Source organism: Chelonoidis abingdonii, chromosome 11 (genome assembly GCF_003597395.2).
Source record: "Chelonoidis abingdonii isolate Lonesome George chromosome 11, CheloAbing_2.0, whole genome shotgun sequence".
NCBI lineage: Eukaryota > Metazoa > Chordata > Testudines > Testudinidae > Chelonoidis > Chelonoidis abingdonii.
In genome coordinates this window covers 14,979,333-14,995,994 of record NC_133779.1, presented here as the reverse complement: position 1 = coordinate 14,995,994, position 16,662 = coordinate 14,979,333, and the positions used below count along the sequence as shown (strand labels likewise).

The 16,662-nt window shown below is 62.8% G+C and overlaps 2 protein-coding genes across 2 annotated transcripts; one reads left to right on the top strand and one right to left on the bottom strand.

Annotated features, from left to right (window-relative positions):
• Positions 1–4,656: 4,656 nt before the first annotated feature.
• On the top strand, positions 4,657–7,186 carry RPL28 (ribosomal protein L28). The gene is given in 7 exon segments (XM_075070765.1): positions 4,657–4,699; positions 4,702–4,741; positions 5,465–5,495; positions 5,498–5,558; positions 5,561–5,587; positions 6,364–6,482; positions 7,062–7,186. Coding segments are annotated over 7 exon segments (408 nt in total). The 5' UTR covers positions 4,657–4,659; the 3' UTR covers positions 7,152–7,186.
• Positions 7,187–9,554: 2,368 nt separating this feature from the next.
• RCVRN (recoverin) lies at positions 9,555–15,705 on the bottom strand. Its single transcript, XM_032793034.2, has 3 exons — positions 15,299–15,705; positions 10,512–10,623; positions 9,555–10,005 (listed from the first exon to the last, which is right to left on the bottom strand). Exons 1-3 carry the CDS (start codon positions 15,677–15,679, stop codon positions 9,920–9,922), a joined length of 579 nt encoding a protein of 192 aa, XP_032648925.1. The 5' UTR covers positions 15,680–15,705; the 3' UTR covers positions 9,555–9,919.
• Positions 15,706–16,662: the final 957 nt, after the last annotated feature.

Below are 16,662 nucleotides of genomic sequence, written 5' to 3'. Positions count from 1 at the left end.
GGGCTTGGGGCCTTTCCCCTCCAGGGGGTGCCGGCTCCCATCCAGGCTGGGCAGTGGAGGGCAGAGTTAGCAGGGGGACCCGCCCCCCCAGCTGAAATCCCAGGGGATCAGGGCCCAGCTGGCAGCAAGGCGCTGCCTAGCATGTTCCTTTCATTAAGATCAACATGTGACGGAGCCAGAGCATTTCCCCTAAAGCCCCTGAGGCCAGGGGAGATTTAAACACAGGAAAGTAATTAGAGGAGAGAGACTGAACAGTGGGACAGGAAGTGGGGGGTGGGGAGCCCGGACTCCTGGGTTCTCTCCCTGGCTCTGGGAGGGGAGTGGGGGCTGGTGGTTATGGAAGGGGGAGCTGGGAGCCAGGACTCCTGGGTTCTCTCCCTGGCTCTGGGAGCCTGGAGGGGAGTGGGGTCTAGTGGTTAGGGAGAGGGGACCTGGGAGCCAGGACTCCTGGGTTCTCTCCCCGGCTCTGGGAGGCTCCCAGGATCAGGCCCCCATTGGTACCATGTGTTGCGGTTACAAATTTGCTCCTTCCTGTTCCCTGCTCAGCCCCCGCCGCCCCCGGGGGTTCTGGGCCCACACTGGGGGGGGGGGAGGATGGAAAAAGCCCATTGAGTGACCCATATTAGCAGCAGCCCCACGTCACCAACAACTGCCTCAGTCCCTGCTGCTTAATGACACAATTAGCAGCAGCTGCTAATCAACTGAAGGGGACGGGAGAAGGGGCTGGACCCCCCCTCAGCCAGTGGGGTCCTGATATAGCTCTACTGTGGTGCCCCTCACTCCTGTCCTGCAGCCCCCTACTACCCTGGACATGGGCTCCCCCTCAGCTCTGCCGGTGCCCCTCACTCCCCACCCACAGCCCCCTGCAAGCCTGACCCTGGGCTCTCCCCAGCTCTGCCAGTGCCCCTCACTCCTGACCCGCAGCCCCTCCCAGCCCGGCCCTGGGCTCCCCTCCATCTCTGCCAGTGCCCCTCACTCCTGACCTGCAGCACCTGCTAGCCCAGCCCTGGGCTCCCCCAACCCAACCCTGCTGGTGTCCCTCACTCCCGACCTGCAGACCCTCCCAGCCCAGCCCTGGGCTCCCCAACCCCAGGCTGGCCGGTGCCCCTCACTCCCGACCCACAGCCCCCTGCTAGCCCATTCCTGGGCTCCCCCTGCCGTCTCAAGGCCCCTGCTGAGCTCAGGCCCCCAGAATGGAGCAGGGTCTGGGCTGGAAGTGCAGATTGTTGCTCCCTGGATTATTTTCTTTCCCCCCACCCTTGGGGACCAAGAGCTGCACCCCCACCCCAAAAAAAACCTGCTGCATCCAAAGCAAATCTCCAGCGCCCCCCCAACTACCCCCACCCCCAGATGGGACAGAGCCCAGCCAATCTCTGCCCACCTCCTACCCCCCAGGAATCAGTCGACCCCCACGCTGCTTGGGGGGAGATTGGCCTGACCCAGGGGGACCCAGCGCATCTCTAGCCAGGCTCCCCTCAGGGGGATCAAGGCAGAGCTGGGAGGTGTAACTGGGCCTTTGGTATTGGGAAGAGTTTAAGACTGAGGTGCTAAAGTTTGCAGGGGCGGGGGGCAGCCCCAATCCCCTCCCAGAGCCAGGATAGAACCAAGGTGTCCTGGTTTCCAGACTCCCCCCCTCTGCTCTAGCCACTAGACCCCACTCCCCACCCTCTGTTTTCTTCTCCCTTCCTGCACTGCATCAGGTCCCGCTCTGGGGGTGGGGATGGAGTGAGGGGGGGGAGCGATGTGGGGTCTGCAGGGGCAAAGGAAAACAGCTGTGGGGTGGATGTGTCCCTGGAGTGGGGCAGAGAGGCACCTGCAGGGGAGGAGGATGGGGGGCTGGGTAGGGGGGACAGCGGGGAACCCAGCACCACAAAACATGAGCCCAGCCTCATCCGTGTTGCCCCAGGGTGTTTATTTTTGTAGAGTTGCTTTGGGGGAGGGGGGGATTTCCCATCCCAAATCTGTCCCAACTCCAGCCTCTCCCCTCATTGTTCTTTGCTCTTCAGCCTCCTAAGAAGGTGGGGGTCAGTCCCCCCCCATAGCCGGGGGGCTCAACAGCCAGGGATGCGTGGAGTCTCAGTCCCCCGCCGGCAGCAGGAGGGGGCCATGCAGGGCCAGCGCCCCCAGGGTCAGGCCGGCCGCCAGTAGCCCCAGGCAGGGGGCGTGGAGCTGGGGGGCGGCGCTGCGGCCGTGGGGCGGGTCTGGCCGGCAGGGCAGGTGGTGGTGAAGTAGGTGCTCAGGCGCGGCTCCTGAATCTGGAGGGGGAGGACAGAGGGGAATCAGAGGTGCGCTAACCTTGCCCCGCCCCTGCCAAGGATGGAAACCAGGAGTCGCTCCCAGGCCCTCCTCTGCTCTAACCACTAGACCCCCCTCCCTCCTAGAGCCAAGGGTCCAATTGATCTCCCAGCCCAGCCCAGTCATGGCCTGATGCCTACCTATGTGTGATGAGTTTGGGGGGCCTCAGCCTAGTTCTCAAACAGGCCCCTCCCGGGCACTGACAGCCCCCACACAGCAGAGAAGTCGAAGGCTGGATGACGGAGCTCCCCCTGCTCCAGGTTTGGGGTCCCCTGAGCTGATGTCCAGTCTGGTGGAGTGGGACAGGAGTGAAGGGGGGGTCTCTGGTCTAAGGGGGTCCCAGTCTTGGGGGGAAGGGAATGTGGGTGGGGGGGTCACTGATCTCAAAGGTGGGTCTCTGGGTTGCGGGGTTGGGTCACTGGGTTGGGGGGGTCTTGTTTCAGAAAAGGGGGTTTCTGGTCTGGAGGGGGCTACTCTCAATGGTGCAAATGCTCTGTTCTCGGGGGGAGGGATGGGCCTGTGGGGATCTGCATTGGGGGGTCTGCAACCTGGGAGAGGGGGTTGGCTCTGCTGTTAGGGGATCCTAGGAGGGGGTGCTATGTCCTCACGGGGGTGTCACAGAGCGAGGGCTCTGCACCCAGGGAGGGGGGCTCTGCACCGGGGGGGTCGCTCTTTAGGGCCCGCCCCATCCCCATCCCCAGCTCACCCCGCGAGCGGTTCCAGACGAGCAGACGCAGCTCACCCAGGGCCTGGCTCAGGTTTTGCACCCGGCCCTGCAGCTGGGCGTTCTCGCTCTGCAGCTCCTGGATGGCCTCCTGCAGCTCAAAGGGGTGCCCCCTGCCCCCCAGCAGGGCCAGCAGCACCAGGGCCCCCCACAACCCCATCCCGCCCGCCCACGGCCCCGTCCCGACTGAGCACCAGAGCCAGCTCCGCGCCCCATCGATCCCAAGCCTGCAAGCCAGCCCCAATCAATGCACCCCCCCCAGGGCTTGTTAATTACCAGCCCCCGCAACTGGCTCGGTGAACAGTGCTCCTCACTCCTGACCCACAGCCCCTGCTAGTTCAACCCTGGGTTCCCCCCCAGCTCTGCCAGTGCTCCCCACTCGCAATCCACCGCCCCCTGCTAGCCCAGCCTTGCCTCCCACAGCTCTGCCGGTGCCCCTCACTCCTGACCCACAGCCCCTGCTAGCCCAACCCTGGGCTCCCCCCTGAGCTCTGCCGGTGCCCCTCACTCCCAGCCCACAGCCCCTGCTAGTCCAGCCTTGCCTCCCACAGCTCTGCCAGTGCCCCTCACTCCTGACCCGCAGCTCCTCAGTGATCACTAATGAACCACAAGAAAAAATGTCACATGGTGCTACCGGGATGTACAGCACCGTGCACCGGGGGGGCATGACTGAGAGCTACCGTAATACACCGAATGAACAATGAACAGCGCCTAGCTCCCAGGACTACCGTAATACACCTAATAGAGATATATTTTGGAAGTCAAAAACCTCACCCCACCCCAACTGGGGGGACGTTGCGGGCGGGGGGCCGTGCATGGTCCCTGGGCTGCAGGGGCCGCTGAGGGGGGCCCTGGAACGGGCCGCGCCTGGGACAAGGAAAGATTTACACACGGCCCCGCTTTGATGTCTGTAGGGAAAGTGGGGCAAGCGCCGGAATGAGCCCGAGCGGAGCCGAACGGGCCCGAGGGACGGTGCCGGAGATTCCCGAGCGGAGCCGAACGAGCCCGAGCGGAGCCGAATGGGCCCGAGGGACGGTGCCGGAGATTCCCGAGCGGAGCCGAACGGGCCCGAGGGACGGTGCCGGAGATTCCCGAGCGGAGCCGAACGAGCCCGAGCGGAGCCGAATGGGCCCGAGGGACGGTGCCGGAGATTCCCGAGCGGAGCCGAACGCGAGTCCGAGGGGCGGTGCCGGAAATTCCCGAATGGGGCGCCCGCTGCGGATGTTCCGTATCCCTGCGCCAAGCGGCAGGTTCCTCCCTTTCCGTTTCCGGCAGCGGCCGCGAGAGCAGGTAGCGCGGGGGGAGCTCCGGGCCCGGCCCCACGTGCTGGACCCCCCTCTCGAACCCCCTCCGGACGGGCCCCTCCCCCTGCTCCCCGAACCCCTCCTGGGGATCCGCCCCTCCCCCCCCGCCTCCCCGGACTCACGACCCCCCCCGAGCACCTCAGCCCCCCCCCGACATTACCCCTCGCTCCCCGACCCCCCCGGGACCTGCTCCTTCCCGCCCCTCCCCCGGACCGGGACCCGGCCTCCCCTGCTCCCGAACCCCTCCTGGGGATCCGCCCCTCCCGCCCGCGTCCACCGGGACCCGACCCCCCGGGGACTGGCCCCCCCCCGCTAACGCGCTGTCCCCGCAGGGCGATGTCGGCCCATCTGCAGTGGATGATCGTTCGCAACTGCTCCAGTTCCTGCTCAAGCGGAACAAACAGGTACCTACAGCACCGTGAGTGCCCCCGCGGGGCCCCGGGCTCCGGATCGGGCCCCCCCCTTCCCCCGCGGGGCCCGGGCTCCCGGATCGGCCCTCCCCCCCCCCCTTCCCCGCGGGGCCCCGGGCTCCGGATCGGCCCTCCCCCCCCCCTTCCCCGCGGGGCCCCGGGCTCCGGATCGGCCCTCCCCCCCCCCCTTCCCCCGCGGCCCCGGGCTCCCGGATCGGGCCCTCCCCCCCCCCATTTCCCCGCGGGGCCCCGGGAACTCCGGGCCGGCCCTCCTCCCCCCCCCCCTTTCCCCGCGGGGCCCCGGGCTCCGGATCGGCCCTTCCCCGCGGGGCCCCCGGGCTCCGGATCGGCCCTTCCCCGCGGGGCCCGGGCTCCGGATCGGCCCTTCCCCGCGGGGCCCCGGCTCCGGATCGCGCCCTTCCCCGCGGGGCCCCGGGCCCTCCGGATCGGCCTTCCCCGCGGGGGCCCGGGCTCCGGATCGGCCCTTCCCCGCGGGCCCCGGGCTCCGGATCGGCCCTCCCCCCCTTCCCCGCGAGGCCCCGGGCTCCGGATCGGCCCCCCCCCCTTCCCCGCGGGGCCCGGGCTCCGGTCGGCGCTCCCTCTGCGGGGCCCCAGGACCAGACTCAACCAAGCTCCCTGCCGGGGTGCGCCCTGACCCCGCGCGGGGTGGGGGAGCTGGGCACCGAGCTGGCCCCCTGGCCCCCGCTGACTGGGCGCTTCTCCCGAAGGAGCCGAACAAACCTGAAGGCCCGAAACTCCTTCGACGCTACAACGGGCTGATCCATCGCAAGACGGTCGGCGTGGAGCCCGCGGCCGATGGGAAGGGATCGTGGTGGTGCTGAAGAAACGGGCAGGTGGGGCGATTGCCAGTGCCTGGCTTCCTCCCCCCGCAGCAAAGGAGTCTGGGAGCCAAGGGATGGAAATCCTGATTTCTCTGGGCGGTGGGGGCAGATTTTGGTGGAGACCCCCCCAGTTTGCTGCTTGGGTCCCTTGGGGGGAAGGGCCCATACTCCATTCCCACCCCCGAGCCCTCCAGTCCCCCTGCCCTGGGGCTGGTTCAGAGCTGGGGCCCTCTAGACGGGAAGGCCGCCAAATGCCTGGTTCTCCACCACCCCCCGAGCCCTCCAGTCCCCCTGCCCTGGGGCTGGTTCAGAGCTGGGCCCCCTAGAGGAGAAAGGCCCCATGCCTGGTTCTCCACCACCCCCCTGAGCCCTCCAGTCCCCCTGCCCTGGGGCTGGTTCAGAGCTGGGGCCCTCTAGACGGGAAAGGCCCCATGCCTGGTTCTCCACACCCCCCGAGCCTCCAGTCCCCTGCCTGGGGTCTGGTTCAGAAGCTGGGCCCCCTAGAGGAGAAAGGCCCCATGCCTGGTTCCACCACCCCCCTGAGCCCTCCAGTCCCCCTGCCCTGGGGCTGGTTCAGAGCTGGGCCCCCTAGAGGAGAAAGGCCCCATGCCTGGTTCTCCACCACCCCCCTGAGCCCTCCAGTCCCCCTGCACTGGGGCTGGCTTGCAGCCCGTGCCCCTTACAGGGGATTGGCCCCCTGTCCTGTCCTGCTAACTAGACAAGCTCCTTTCCTGTGATCCCGCCCCCTGGCCCGGCCTCTGGCTCTGACCTGTGGCCACTTCCCCCAGGCCAGCGCAAGCCAGCCACGTCCTATGAGAAGACGACCATTAACAAGAACGCCCGGGCTACGCTCAACAGCCTGCGCCACATCATCCGCAAGAACAACTACCGCAAGGATCTGCGCATGGTGAGTGCTGTGGGGAGGGGCTGAGCCTCCTCTGCCCTGGGTCTGGTCCCCCACTTCCCACGAACCCGTGGGGCAGAGGGGCATTGCCCCATTGGCTGAAGCGCCCATCCTGAGGGGCAGAAAGGGACACAGCTGGCTCTTGGAGGGGGGGTGTACTGGGGGGGGCCTCCATTTTAAAGACAGGATGATCTTGGTTAAAGCCAGGTGGGTGCTACGCTCAACTCACCGTGCCTGGTTGGAGACCTCCCATCCCTTCGCGTGGGGGGGGTGATCATGCTAGAAAGGGGGGATTGACTGGCAATCCCCTCGCCACCCTAATCTGAGCACCCCCCTCCCGCCACATGGGTGAAGAGTGGTGTGGGGGTGATAGTCACTCCGCTCACCATGCCTGGTCAGTGCCCTCACCCTGTTTAGCGTCAGGGGCCAGCTCTAGAAGTGGGGTGCGGTGGGATGGGGAAGCCAGGCCCTGTCGCTGCAGTAGCCCTCCCCCTTTGCAGGGGGCACCCCACTCTTGGGGTCGGGCTGTGCCAGGGGCCCCTCCACTGTGCATCAGCCTCACACGCTTTCCCCTGTCTCCAGGCTGCCCTGCGCCGCGCCAGCGCCATCCTGCGGAGCCAGAAGCCGGTGGTGGTGAAGAAGAAGAGAACCCGGGCTACCAAGACTGCGTGAATGGCTAGCACGTCCCAATAAAGGGTTCAAACTAGCCTGCAGCATGGCACAACCTCTGTGGGGGAAGAACGGGACAGGGGGCAGGTCCCTGGGGATGCACGACATCTAGGGGGCCAGGGGGGACCCCGTGGCGGTGGTCCAGTGTTCTTCAGGCATAGTGTCTTGTAGGTGGGGAAACTGAGGCAGGGAGATGGGACATGGTTCTGCCATTGTGTGATGTTGAAAAGAGAGAGAACCCAGGAGTCCTGGTTTCCAGCCCTCCCCCCTGCCAACCACTGGCCCCCACTTCCCTCCCAGAGCTGGCGACAGAACCCAGGAGTCTGAGGCCCAGCAGCCCAAGTTGCCACCCAGATCCTTTGGTCTCTGGTTGTGGGGTTCCCGTGCGGTGGCTCCCTTGGACCTGTGGGGCTGGCTGCAAGTGGGTCCTGGGCCCTCTCTTCCTGTCAGTGGGCCTGGTGGACAACAGGGGCTGCAGCAGTGACCCCCCACCACAGGAAGGCTTATGCAGCGGCTGTGGGGACCTAGATTTGGTCCCAGGAAGTTGCCTCTTGCTGGCCACTTAGGAGAGGCGGAGCCAGGCCAGCTTCATCCGCTGGAGGGTGGGTGGGAGAGGAAGATGAGCTGCCCTTTCCTAAGGGGTCCCACCAGGGTGGCAGGGATCCAAGGGCTGGGCTAGCTGGGACTGTGGATTGGGAGTGAGGGACAGTGGCATGGCTGGGGGGCGGGGGAGGCCCAGGGCTGGGCTAGCAGGGAGCTGTGGGTGGGGAGTGAGGGGCACTGGCAGGGCTGGCTGGATCCCAGAGCCAGGCTAGCAGGGGGCTGTAGGTGGGGAGTGAGGGGCACCGGCATGGCTGTGGGTGAGGAGTGAGGGGCACCGGCAGGGCTGGGGGTGCCATTCCCCAGGCAGGGAGCTTTGCCCAGCTCAGATGCTGCCATCTGTTCCCTGGGTGCCAGGCCCTGGCTGATTAGGCCAAGCTGCTTAGGGCTGTGTTTACACTGGGCTTTCGGCGCTGGGCCCAGAGCTCATCCTCGCTAATGGGATTGGAAGCGGGGGGGGCCCTGTTACATAATCCCCGTCCTGCCAACAGACCTGGGACACAGGGATTATCCCTGTAATGCCTGTCAGGGCAGCAGGAAACAGCCAGTGGGGGCCCGTATGCCGTGGGTTAGAGCAGTGGGCTGGGAGCCAGGACTCCTGGGTTCTCTCCCCGGGTCTGGAAGGGGAGTGGGGTCTGGGGGTTAGAGCAGGGGGGCTGGGAGCCAGGACTCCTGGGTTCTCTTCTGGGCTCTGGGAGGGGAGTGGGGGCTGGGGGTTACAGGAGGAGGGGGTCAGGGATGAATGGCTTAGTTTGCCAGCTCCCACCTGCCCCCTCTAGTGGTGGCACGTGGTACTTCACTGCTCGGTGTCGCCCCTAGTGGCCACGCCGTGTTCCTGCTGCCTGCCAGCTGTAGCAAGGGCTGGTGCTGGAGGTGGCCGGTTCGATTCTCCCCTGGCCCGCTCCCTCCCCCCAGAGGCCAGGCAAATGGTTACACACAGCGCTCTTTATTGAAAACCAGACACCAGTACAGAAATGTAAAACATGCCCTTTGTCTCCCCTCCTTCCACCCCCACCAGCGCTGTGTCGGGAATCTTGCTGGCTCGGGTGGGGAAGAAACGAGACAGAAGCACAAACTGCAGAACACAACATGAAGGTGGGAGTGGGGGGTGTTTTCCTAACAGGCTTCAGCGTGGGGGTGTGAATGAGCTGCCTCAGGAGCCCAGGGGGAGAGGGGAGGAATCAGACCAAGGGGGCAGGAAGAGAAGATGCAAATGGAGAAAGGCAGAGCACTTTTCAGGGCCCTGGACTATGGTTGTTGGTTTGTGCCACTTGAGGGGTTTTTGCTGAGGAGCCGTGGCTGGAGCGTAGACAAGGAGACAGGATGCCTGGGTTCAACGCTTGGCTCTCACGCTGTCTGGGCAGTGCCCGGGGCCCCGATCCCGGTGACTGAATCTGGGCAGTACCTGGCCCGAGGAGCCCCCGATCTCAGTGCGTCTGAGTCTGGGCAGCACCTGGCCCGAGGGGGCCCCGATCTCAGTGCGTCTGAGTCTGGGCAGCACCTGGCCCAAGGGGCCCCAATCTTGGTGACTCTGTTTCTGGGCAGCGCCCAGCATGACGGGGCCCCAATCTTGGTGATTCTGGGTCTGGGCAGCGCCGAGCCCGATGTGGCCGTGATCTTAGTTCCTCTCTGGCAGCACCTTCTTTATGGGATCCTTCTCTTCCATCAGCCATTTCTCCTTTCTCATTTCTCGTTCTCTGCTGCTCTGCCTTCTTTTTAATCTCCATTCTTTCTCATTCCTTCCTTTGCTCCTCCTACATCCCTCCATTTTCCTTCCTTCATTGCTCCATTTTTCTTTCTCTCCTATCCTCCCTTTCTCATCATCCTTTCTTTCACCTCCCACGCTTTCCCCCTGCTCCTTTCCGCCCCCTGGGACTCTCGGGGGGGGTGTCCCCCTCCCTAGGCCCCCCATGACAGCCTGTTTGGAAGCGGTGGATGGTCTGTTGGAGGAGGAGGAGAGATACAGCTACCTGGGGAAAGGGGTGAAGACCGACATGGCAGCATATGCCTGGAGATGGGTTGGGCCCCTCTCACATGTCCTGTTTCATTCATTCATTTCATCATTTTCTCATTCACTCAGTTTCTTGCTCACTCCATGCACATGGCGGGGGAGCGGCGCCTGCTCTCCCTCCAGGTTGCTGTTCCCCTCCCAGCCCGGGACCTTGGCCTTCCTATTTCTTGGGTTCGTATTGGATCAGCTTCATGATGGCTTCATTCTTCATCACCCCGGAGATGAACTCCCCCTCGGCGATTTTGTCTGGGGGGAGGGAATGGAGGGAGACAGGAGAGGAGGGATTAATAAGGTGCAATATAGGGACCTTCCGCTGTAGGGGGTGCTGGCTCCCATCTGGCCCCGGGGCAGGGACTGGCTGGCTCAGGGGGGCAGGGAATGGGGCCTGGGGCCTTTCCCCTCTAGGGGGCGCCAGCTCCCATCTGGCCCCAGGGCAGGGACTGGCTGGTTCAGGGGGGCAAGGAATGGGGCCCGGGGCCTTTCCCCTCTAGGGGGTGCCAGCTCCCATCTGGCCCCAGGGCAGGGAATGGGGCCCGGGGCCTCTCCCCTCTAGGGCTGGGGTTCGTTGTACGTTAACAGGGCTTCAGGGTTTGACCTGAGGTGCCTTGTGGAGGGAGAAGGGGTGTGTGACACCATTAATACCAATATGGGGGCACTGGGCTGTCTGAGCAGCGCAGTTCTGAGCCGGCCAAGGTGGGGCTAGGCCATGGGGCGATGGAGAGCGGGAGAGGGGGGCCTGACAGATCCCTTACCATTTTCCCCCTTTTTGAAATAGTGCCAGAGCTTGTCGGCTCGTTTCTGGGGGGTGTTTTCATCCTCAGCCAGCATTTTCTGCTCTTCAGGGGGAATCATCTTAAATATTGCCTGTGAGCAGAGAGATAACGTTTGATATCTAGCGGCACCCCACCCCAGAGCTGGCTGCATCTCCATGCTGGGCAAGGGGCCTCGTATACCCAGCCCCCGCCTCACCCCAGAGCTGGCTGCATCTCCATGCTGTGCAAGGAGCACTGTATACCCAGCCCCCCCCACCCCACCACAGAGCTGGCTGCATCTCTGCGCCGGGCAAGAGGCCCCCGTATACCCACACCCCACCCCAGAGCTGGCTGCATCTCCATGCTGGGCAAGGGGCCTCGTATACCCAGCCCCCGCCTCACCACAGAGCTGGCTGCATCTCTGCGCCGGGCAAGAGGCCCCCGTATACCCACACCCCACCCCAGAGCTGGCTGCATCTCCATGCTGTGCAAGGGCCCCCTATACCCAGCCCCCCCGCCCCCCCGTCCTCACCCCAGAGCTGGCCGCAGCTCACTGAATTTTCCCAGCTGGCAGGTGTATGAAGCTTGTGGTTTATTGCTGCACCCCAACTCGGGCTGGGGGTGGGGCAGGGGTTAGCTCTGCCTCGCTCTCCAAATTAGTGCAACGAGGCAGAGACCAGCAAACCCCGTGGGCCTGGCTCCCAGCGTCTCCCCCCACCCCCGAGCTCTAACCACTAGACTGCACTGCCCTCCTAGAGCAAGGAGAGAACCCAGGCGTCCTGACTCCCCACTCCCCTCCTCTAACCACTGGACCCACCTCCCCACCACAGCTGGGGCTAGAACCCAGGAGTCCTGGCTCCCAGCCCCCTGCTCCCACTGCCATGGCTGTTAAGGTGTCCGTCCCCACCCCCCATAACCAGTGTGACCCTCATCTCAGCTGTGTTCATATGATGCTCTAATGCCCTTGCTGCCAGCCCCAGCTGACTGTAGTGGGGGGGCATTATTAAGATTTCCCCCCAGTTTGGGCTCAGGAGATAAATCTGAGCTGGGTGCCGACTAGAATCCGAGCCCTAAGGAATATTGCAAATGATTAAAGGGTCCCCGAGATTGACCAGAGGGCAGCTTAACCCAGCCTCTGGGAACCACCGTGCTTGGGAAAGGGATGCGGGGGGAGGGGGGGGACAGGAGCCAGGGAAAGAAGGGGGTTAACCCAGTCGGAGGGGTGGGTAGGTGGAGGGATGGGTGAGGGGTGGATGGAGGGGTCGATGGATGGAGGGATAAGTTTTGGGGTGGGTGGCTGGAGGGGTCAGTGGGTGGATGGAGGGCTAGGTGGAGGGGTGAGTGGATGGAGGGATAGATGGAAGGGTGGATGGAGGTGTCGGTGAATGGATGGAGGGATACGTTTTGGGGTCGGTGGATGGATGCAGACACTTTCTCTTCACTGCCTGCCATGAGTCCCAAACACCCCTGCATTCCAATCAGCAAAGTCCTCCCATCCGCTCTGTGGAGGCAGCTGTTTCCCAGAGGAGGTTTCTGATCCATTTCCAAGGTCCCTAGTCCTGCATCCCTACCCGTGCCTGGTGAGACTCATCCTCCCACCCAAAGATCCTCCCCTGGCCCTAGTCTGGTCCTCAGAAACACCAGCCCTCTAGCCAAGAACCTCCACCCCAAGGCCCCCAGTGTCTTGTCTCCCTGTCGCCTTCTCAGCAAAATCAAGTGGCAGGTAGTTCCATTGACCATCCACATAATTTCCCTTCCCCCTGCTATTAACAAGCAGGTGACTCTTTGTCTTACCCTCTGATCCAACTCTACGTTCATGCCCATTGCAGCGATGGGCTAATCCCCGATTTACAGGGGATCAGAGAGCCCGGCTGGTGAGAAGAGGGGGTGAGGGTGAATACGTGCTAGGAAAGGCATTAGCTAATCAGATGCCACCAGTAGCTGGGTAATTTGGGATCAGATGGGAGGGGGAGAGTTCGGACACCAGCTTTTGTTCTGAATACACAAGACTTTGCTGGTGGGTCGCTGGTTAACCCTGCCTTGCAGGAGCAGAACCAGGAGGGATAAAAACCAATGATTTTTAGTCTTTAGTTGAAAAAAAAATTAAAGTTTAAATCAGAATTTTTAAAATTCTGCTATTTAAATGATTCAATTTTCCCTTTTAAAATGAAAGCTGCGAGTCACCGGTTTCTCTCATACTAAAAAAGTACAATGAATAAGAACCTGACAATATTAAGCTACCTAGTTGCTTAAATAAATGTGCAGCAGACCCTGTTAGGAAGCAGAAAGACGCACAAAATCTCAGGTAAAGGCACCCGAGAGCTGTAAATCACCGTGTTTGAACGGTTCTGTCCGACATACAAATGGAAAAGTGGGTTAAAGTCGGTGATTGAAATGAAGGAGTTAGAGTGGGTGATTTCAATCGCTGTGATTTAAAGCCAGGCCCCCGCCACCAGGGCCGCCCAGAGGAGGGGGCAAGTGGGGCAATTTGCCCCAGGCCCTGGGCCCCACACTTGCCTGAATCTTCCGGGTGGCCCTGCCCCCCCCCCTCCCTCCACACTATGAAGGCCTCAGAGGTTGTGATGGGCCACATTTCATCTGCTGTTTTCTCCCCATCAAAAAATGGATTTTTCAGAGCCCAGAAAGATCCCGGAGAAGGGGGGAGAAAAAAGACTGAAAGAGATTTTTTCACATGGGAATTGGCTTTCGATTTTGAAGGGGACCTTTGACATTCACCCCCCGTCCCCTCCCCAAAAGCAGCTGAGCGAAACCCCTCCGGAAACGGCCGAATCTAAACCCGCAGGGGGAAAAGCTTGGGGTCAAGTTAAATGTCAGCTCAGCTCCAGGGTGGCTTCCTGTTTCTTCAGGAGTGGGGACAGATTCCTACCGAGTCAGTTTAAACCCGTCCGGGTCTTGTCCCCTCCCCAAAACCGTCCTTTTGTATATATATATAAAAATCATAGCCATCTTTTAGCTTCTCTGAAATCCAGTAGCAGGTAGTTCCCCAGGCCCTCCATAGATTTTAGGTCAGGGTAACAGCTGCCCACCCCGCCCCGATTCAGTCCCAAGGGAGATCAAATCCGATGTGCCATTCAGATTGACTTCTGATGAAAGATGCTAGCCCAGCATAGGCTGAGGAGGGGGATCAGCAGCAAAGGGAGGTTTTGGTCACTAGGGGGCATTCAACCCATAGATTGCAATACAGGCCCTATCCCCGGCTTTGGGAGCAGCGAGGCTGGTGGTTAGAGCAGGGGAGCTACTGGGAGCCAGGACTCCTGGGTTCCATCCCTGGCTGTGGGAGGGGAGTTGGGTCTAGTGGTTAGGGCAAGGGAGGCTGGGAGCCAGGACTCCTGGATTCCATCCCCGGCTCTGGGAGGGGAGTAGGGTCGAGTGGTTAGAGTGGGGGGGGGGGCAGCCAGGACTCCTGGATTCTCTCTCCAGAGAGGAATGAATCATTTACTCAGCCCCTGCCACCCTCACGTCCAGGCCCCTCGGGTGCCGTGAACACCCCTGCCACTGAGGCTTTGGCCCTCTCTGGGAATTGCCCCGCTTGTTTTTAGAGTGACCTCTCTCGTCTCAAAGCCACTGTCCCCCCCACCCCCCCAGCCTTCCTCCTCCTCCTCCTCCTCTTTGCGGTGGCAAATCCAGCTTAAGGCCTGTTACGTTCTGCCCCGATACTGCCCCGGCCCCTGCGCAGCAGCTCTGCAAGGGCCGGGTGAGGCCACCCTGAGGAAATTAATGGGGCGGGGGGCTGCTTTCGGCCAAGCCGCTTTCAGCCTCCATTCGGGCGGGCGGCTGGCAACCAAGAGGCTCAGCCCAGGGAAATTAGCGTAACAGGATTTTGTGTGGGGGGTGCGATCCCATCAGGGGCAGCTAATGCCATTTGCAAACTACGCAAACCTTGATCGGGGCTAATCCACTGTCATGCTGCCCGGCGTCATCCCGCCACCTGCCCGGGGGTCAGGCAGCCCTGGAGCCCATCCCCGCTCCGCCAAACAGGCTGGCGGCAGGCGTGTTCCCAGTGCCTCTTGGGAGCGGGGGGCTGACAGTGGGCTAGATGGGCCGGGGGGGCAGGAAGCAGGCAGGATACCGGGCTAAATGGGCCCGTTGTGACGCTGCGTCAGCCTGGCCTCCATTAACGGAAGCGTCAGACACGGGCGGTGACGGGTTCAGCGGGGGAGTCCAGCCTCAGGCACCGCGCTTGAAGGGGGGGGGGGGGCCCTGAGGACAGGCCGTGATACTGGCTGAGGGGGCCAGTCACCTCAGCGGGCAGAACAAGCAGGAATTGGATTCATTTGCCACGAGGGGGAATCGTGGTCGGAGCCGGGGAAAAACTTTCTGGCTCGATGAGCACCAGGAATCTACTCAGGGTGCTGTGGCAAGCCTGCGTATCTACCCCTCCTCAGGGCACTGCTGGGAAGGAAGCTTGCAGCACATCTTGTTCCCCCCTCAACCCTTCTGGGGCTGAAATCCCTACAAGACACTGCTGTGGGAGTACTTACATTGTTCCCCCATCCCCAGGGCACTGCTGTGGGGAAGCTCGCAGCACTCCCTCAGGGCTCTGCCATGAGGAGGCTCACAGCACTCCCTCAAGGCACTGCTGCAGAGAAGCTCACAGCACCCCCTCAAGGCACTGCTACAGGGAAGCTCACAGCACCCCCTCAAGGCACTGCTGCGGGGAAGCTCACAGCACCCCCTCAAGCCACTGCTGTAGGGAAGCTTGCCGCACCCCCTCAGGGCACTGCTGTGGGGAAGCTCGCAGCACGCCCCCCTTGCCCCGGACTCACCGTGATGATCTCCAGCACCTCGCTCTTGCTGATCTCCCCGTTGCGGTCGACGTCAAAGAGGGAGAAGGCCCACTCCAGCTTGAGGTTGGTCTTGCCGGAGGAGGTGAGGTGCAGGGCAATGATGTACTCCCGGAAGTCCAGCGTCCCGTCGTCGTTGGTGTCGAAGCTGCGGAAGACGTGCCGGGCGTAGACCTTGGGGTCCGAGTTGGGGAAGAAGTTGCTGTAGATCTTCTCGAACTCGGCCCGGCTGATGCGCCCGTCCGGGCACTGCTTCTGGAAGCTCTCGTACCACTTGCACAGCTCGTCCTCCGTGTACTTGGTGTTGAGCTTCAGGTCCTCCAGGATCTCCTTGGACAGCGCCCCACTTTTACTGTTCCCCATGGCGCCCCGAGCCTCTGCTCTGATCCCCGGCCTAGCGCCCCAATCCTTCACCTAGAGCCCCGATCCTCCGCCCCAACCCCCAGCCCTAGCGCCCTGATTCCCGGCCTAGCGCCCCGAGCCTCCGCTCTGATCCCCGGCCCTAGCGCCCTGATCCTCCGCTCTGATCCCCGGCCTAGCGCCCCAATCCTCCGCCCTGATCCCCGGCCCTAGCGCCCCAATCCTCCGCTCTGATCCCTGGCCCTAGCGCCCCGATCCTCCGCCCCAATTCCAGGCCTAGCGCCCCGATTCCTGGCCTAGCACCCCAATCCTCCGCCCCGATTCCAGGCCTAGCGCCCTGATTCCTGGCCTAGAACCCCGATCCTCCGCCCTGATCCCCGGCCCTAGCGCCCTGATCCTCTGCTTGGATCCCTGGCACTTGGAGGTTGATTCCTTGGCTCCGACTCCTCTCTCCCAAGCCCTCGCACTCCCCCGCTTATATAGACTCCCTGGGAAGGTGGAGGGGCTCTGACAGACACACACACCTCCCCCCTCGGACACACACACAAGGCTATTTCAGGAGCGCTGATCACATTTTTGTCAAGAGGATGAGAAGCTCTTTAGCTATTAAAGGGAGATTGGCAGCTCTGAGCCACTTGGCGAATTGTCAGCCGCTGCCCTTGTGCACCCACCTCCGCGTGGGCTTTGCCACCTCCCATGGCTGTTATCACCCCCCCAGCCCAGGTACCCCTAGCCCAGGTACCCCCCATATCTCCCCACCCCTAAACAAACCCCTCCATCTTCCCCCAGCCACCCCCTCTATCGACCCACCCCTAGACAAACCCCTAAGAACATAAGAACGGCCGTAACAGGTCAGACCAAAGGCTACCGACAGTGGCCAATGCCAGGTGTCCCAGAGGGAGTGAACCTAACAGGCAATGATCAAGTGATCTCTCTCCTGCCATCCATCTCCATCCTCTGATGAACAGAGGCTAGGGACACCATTC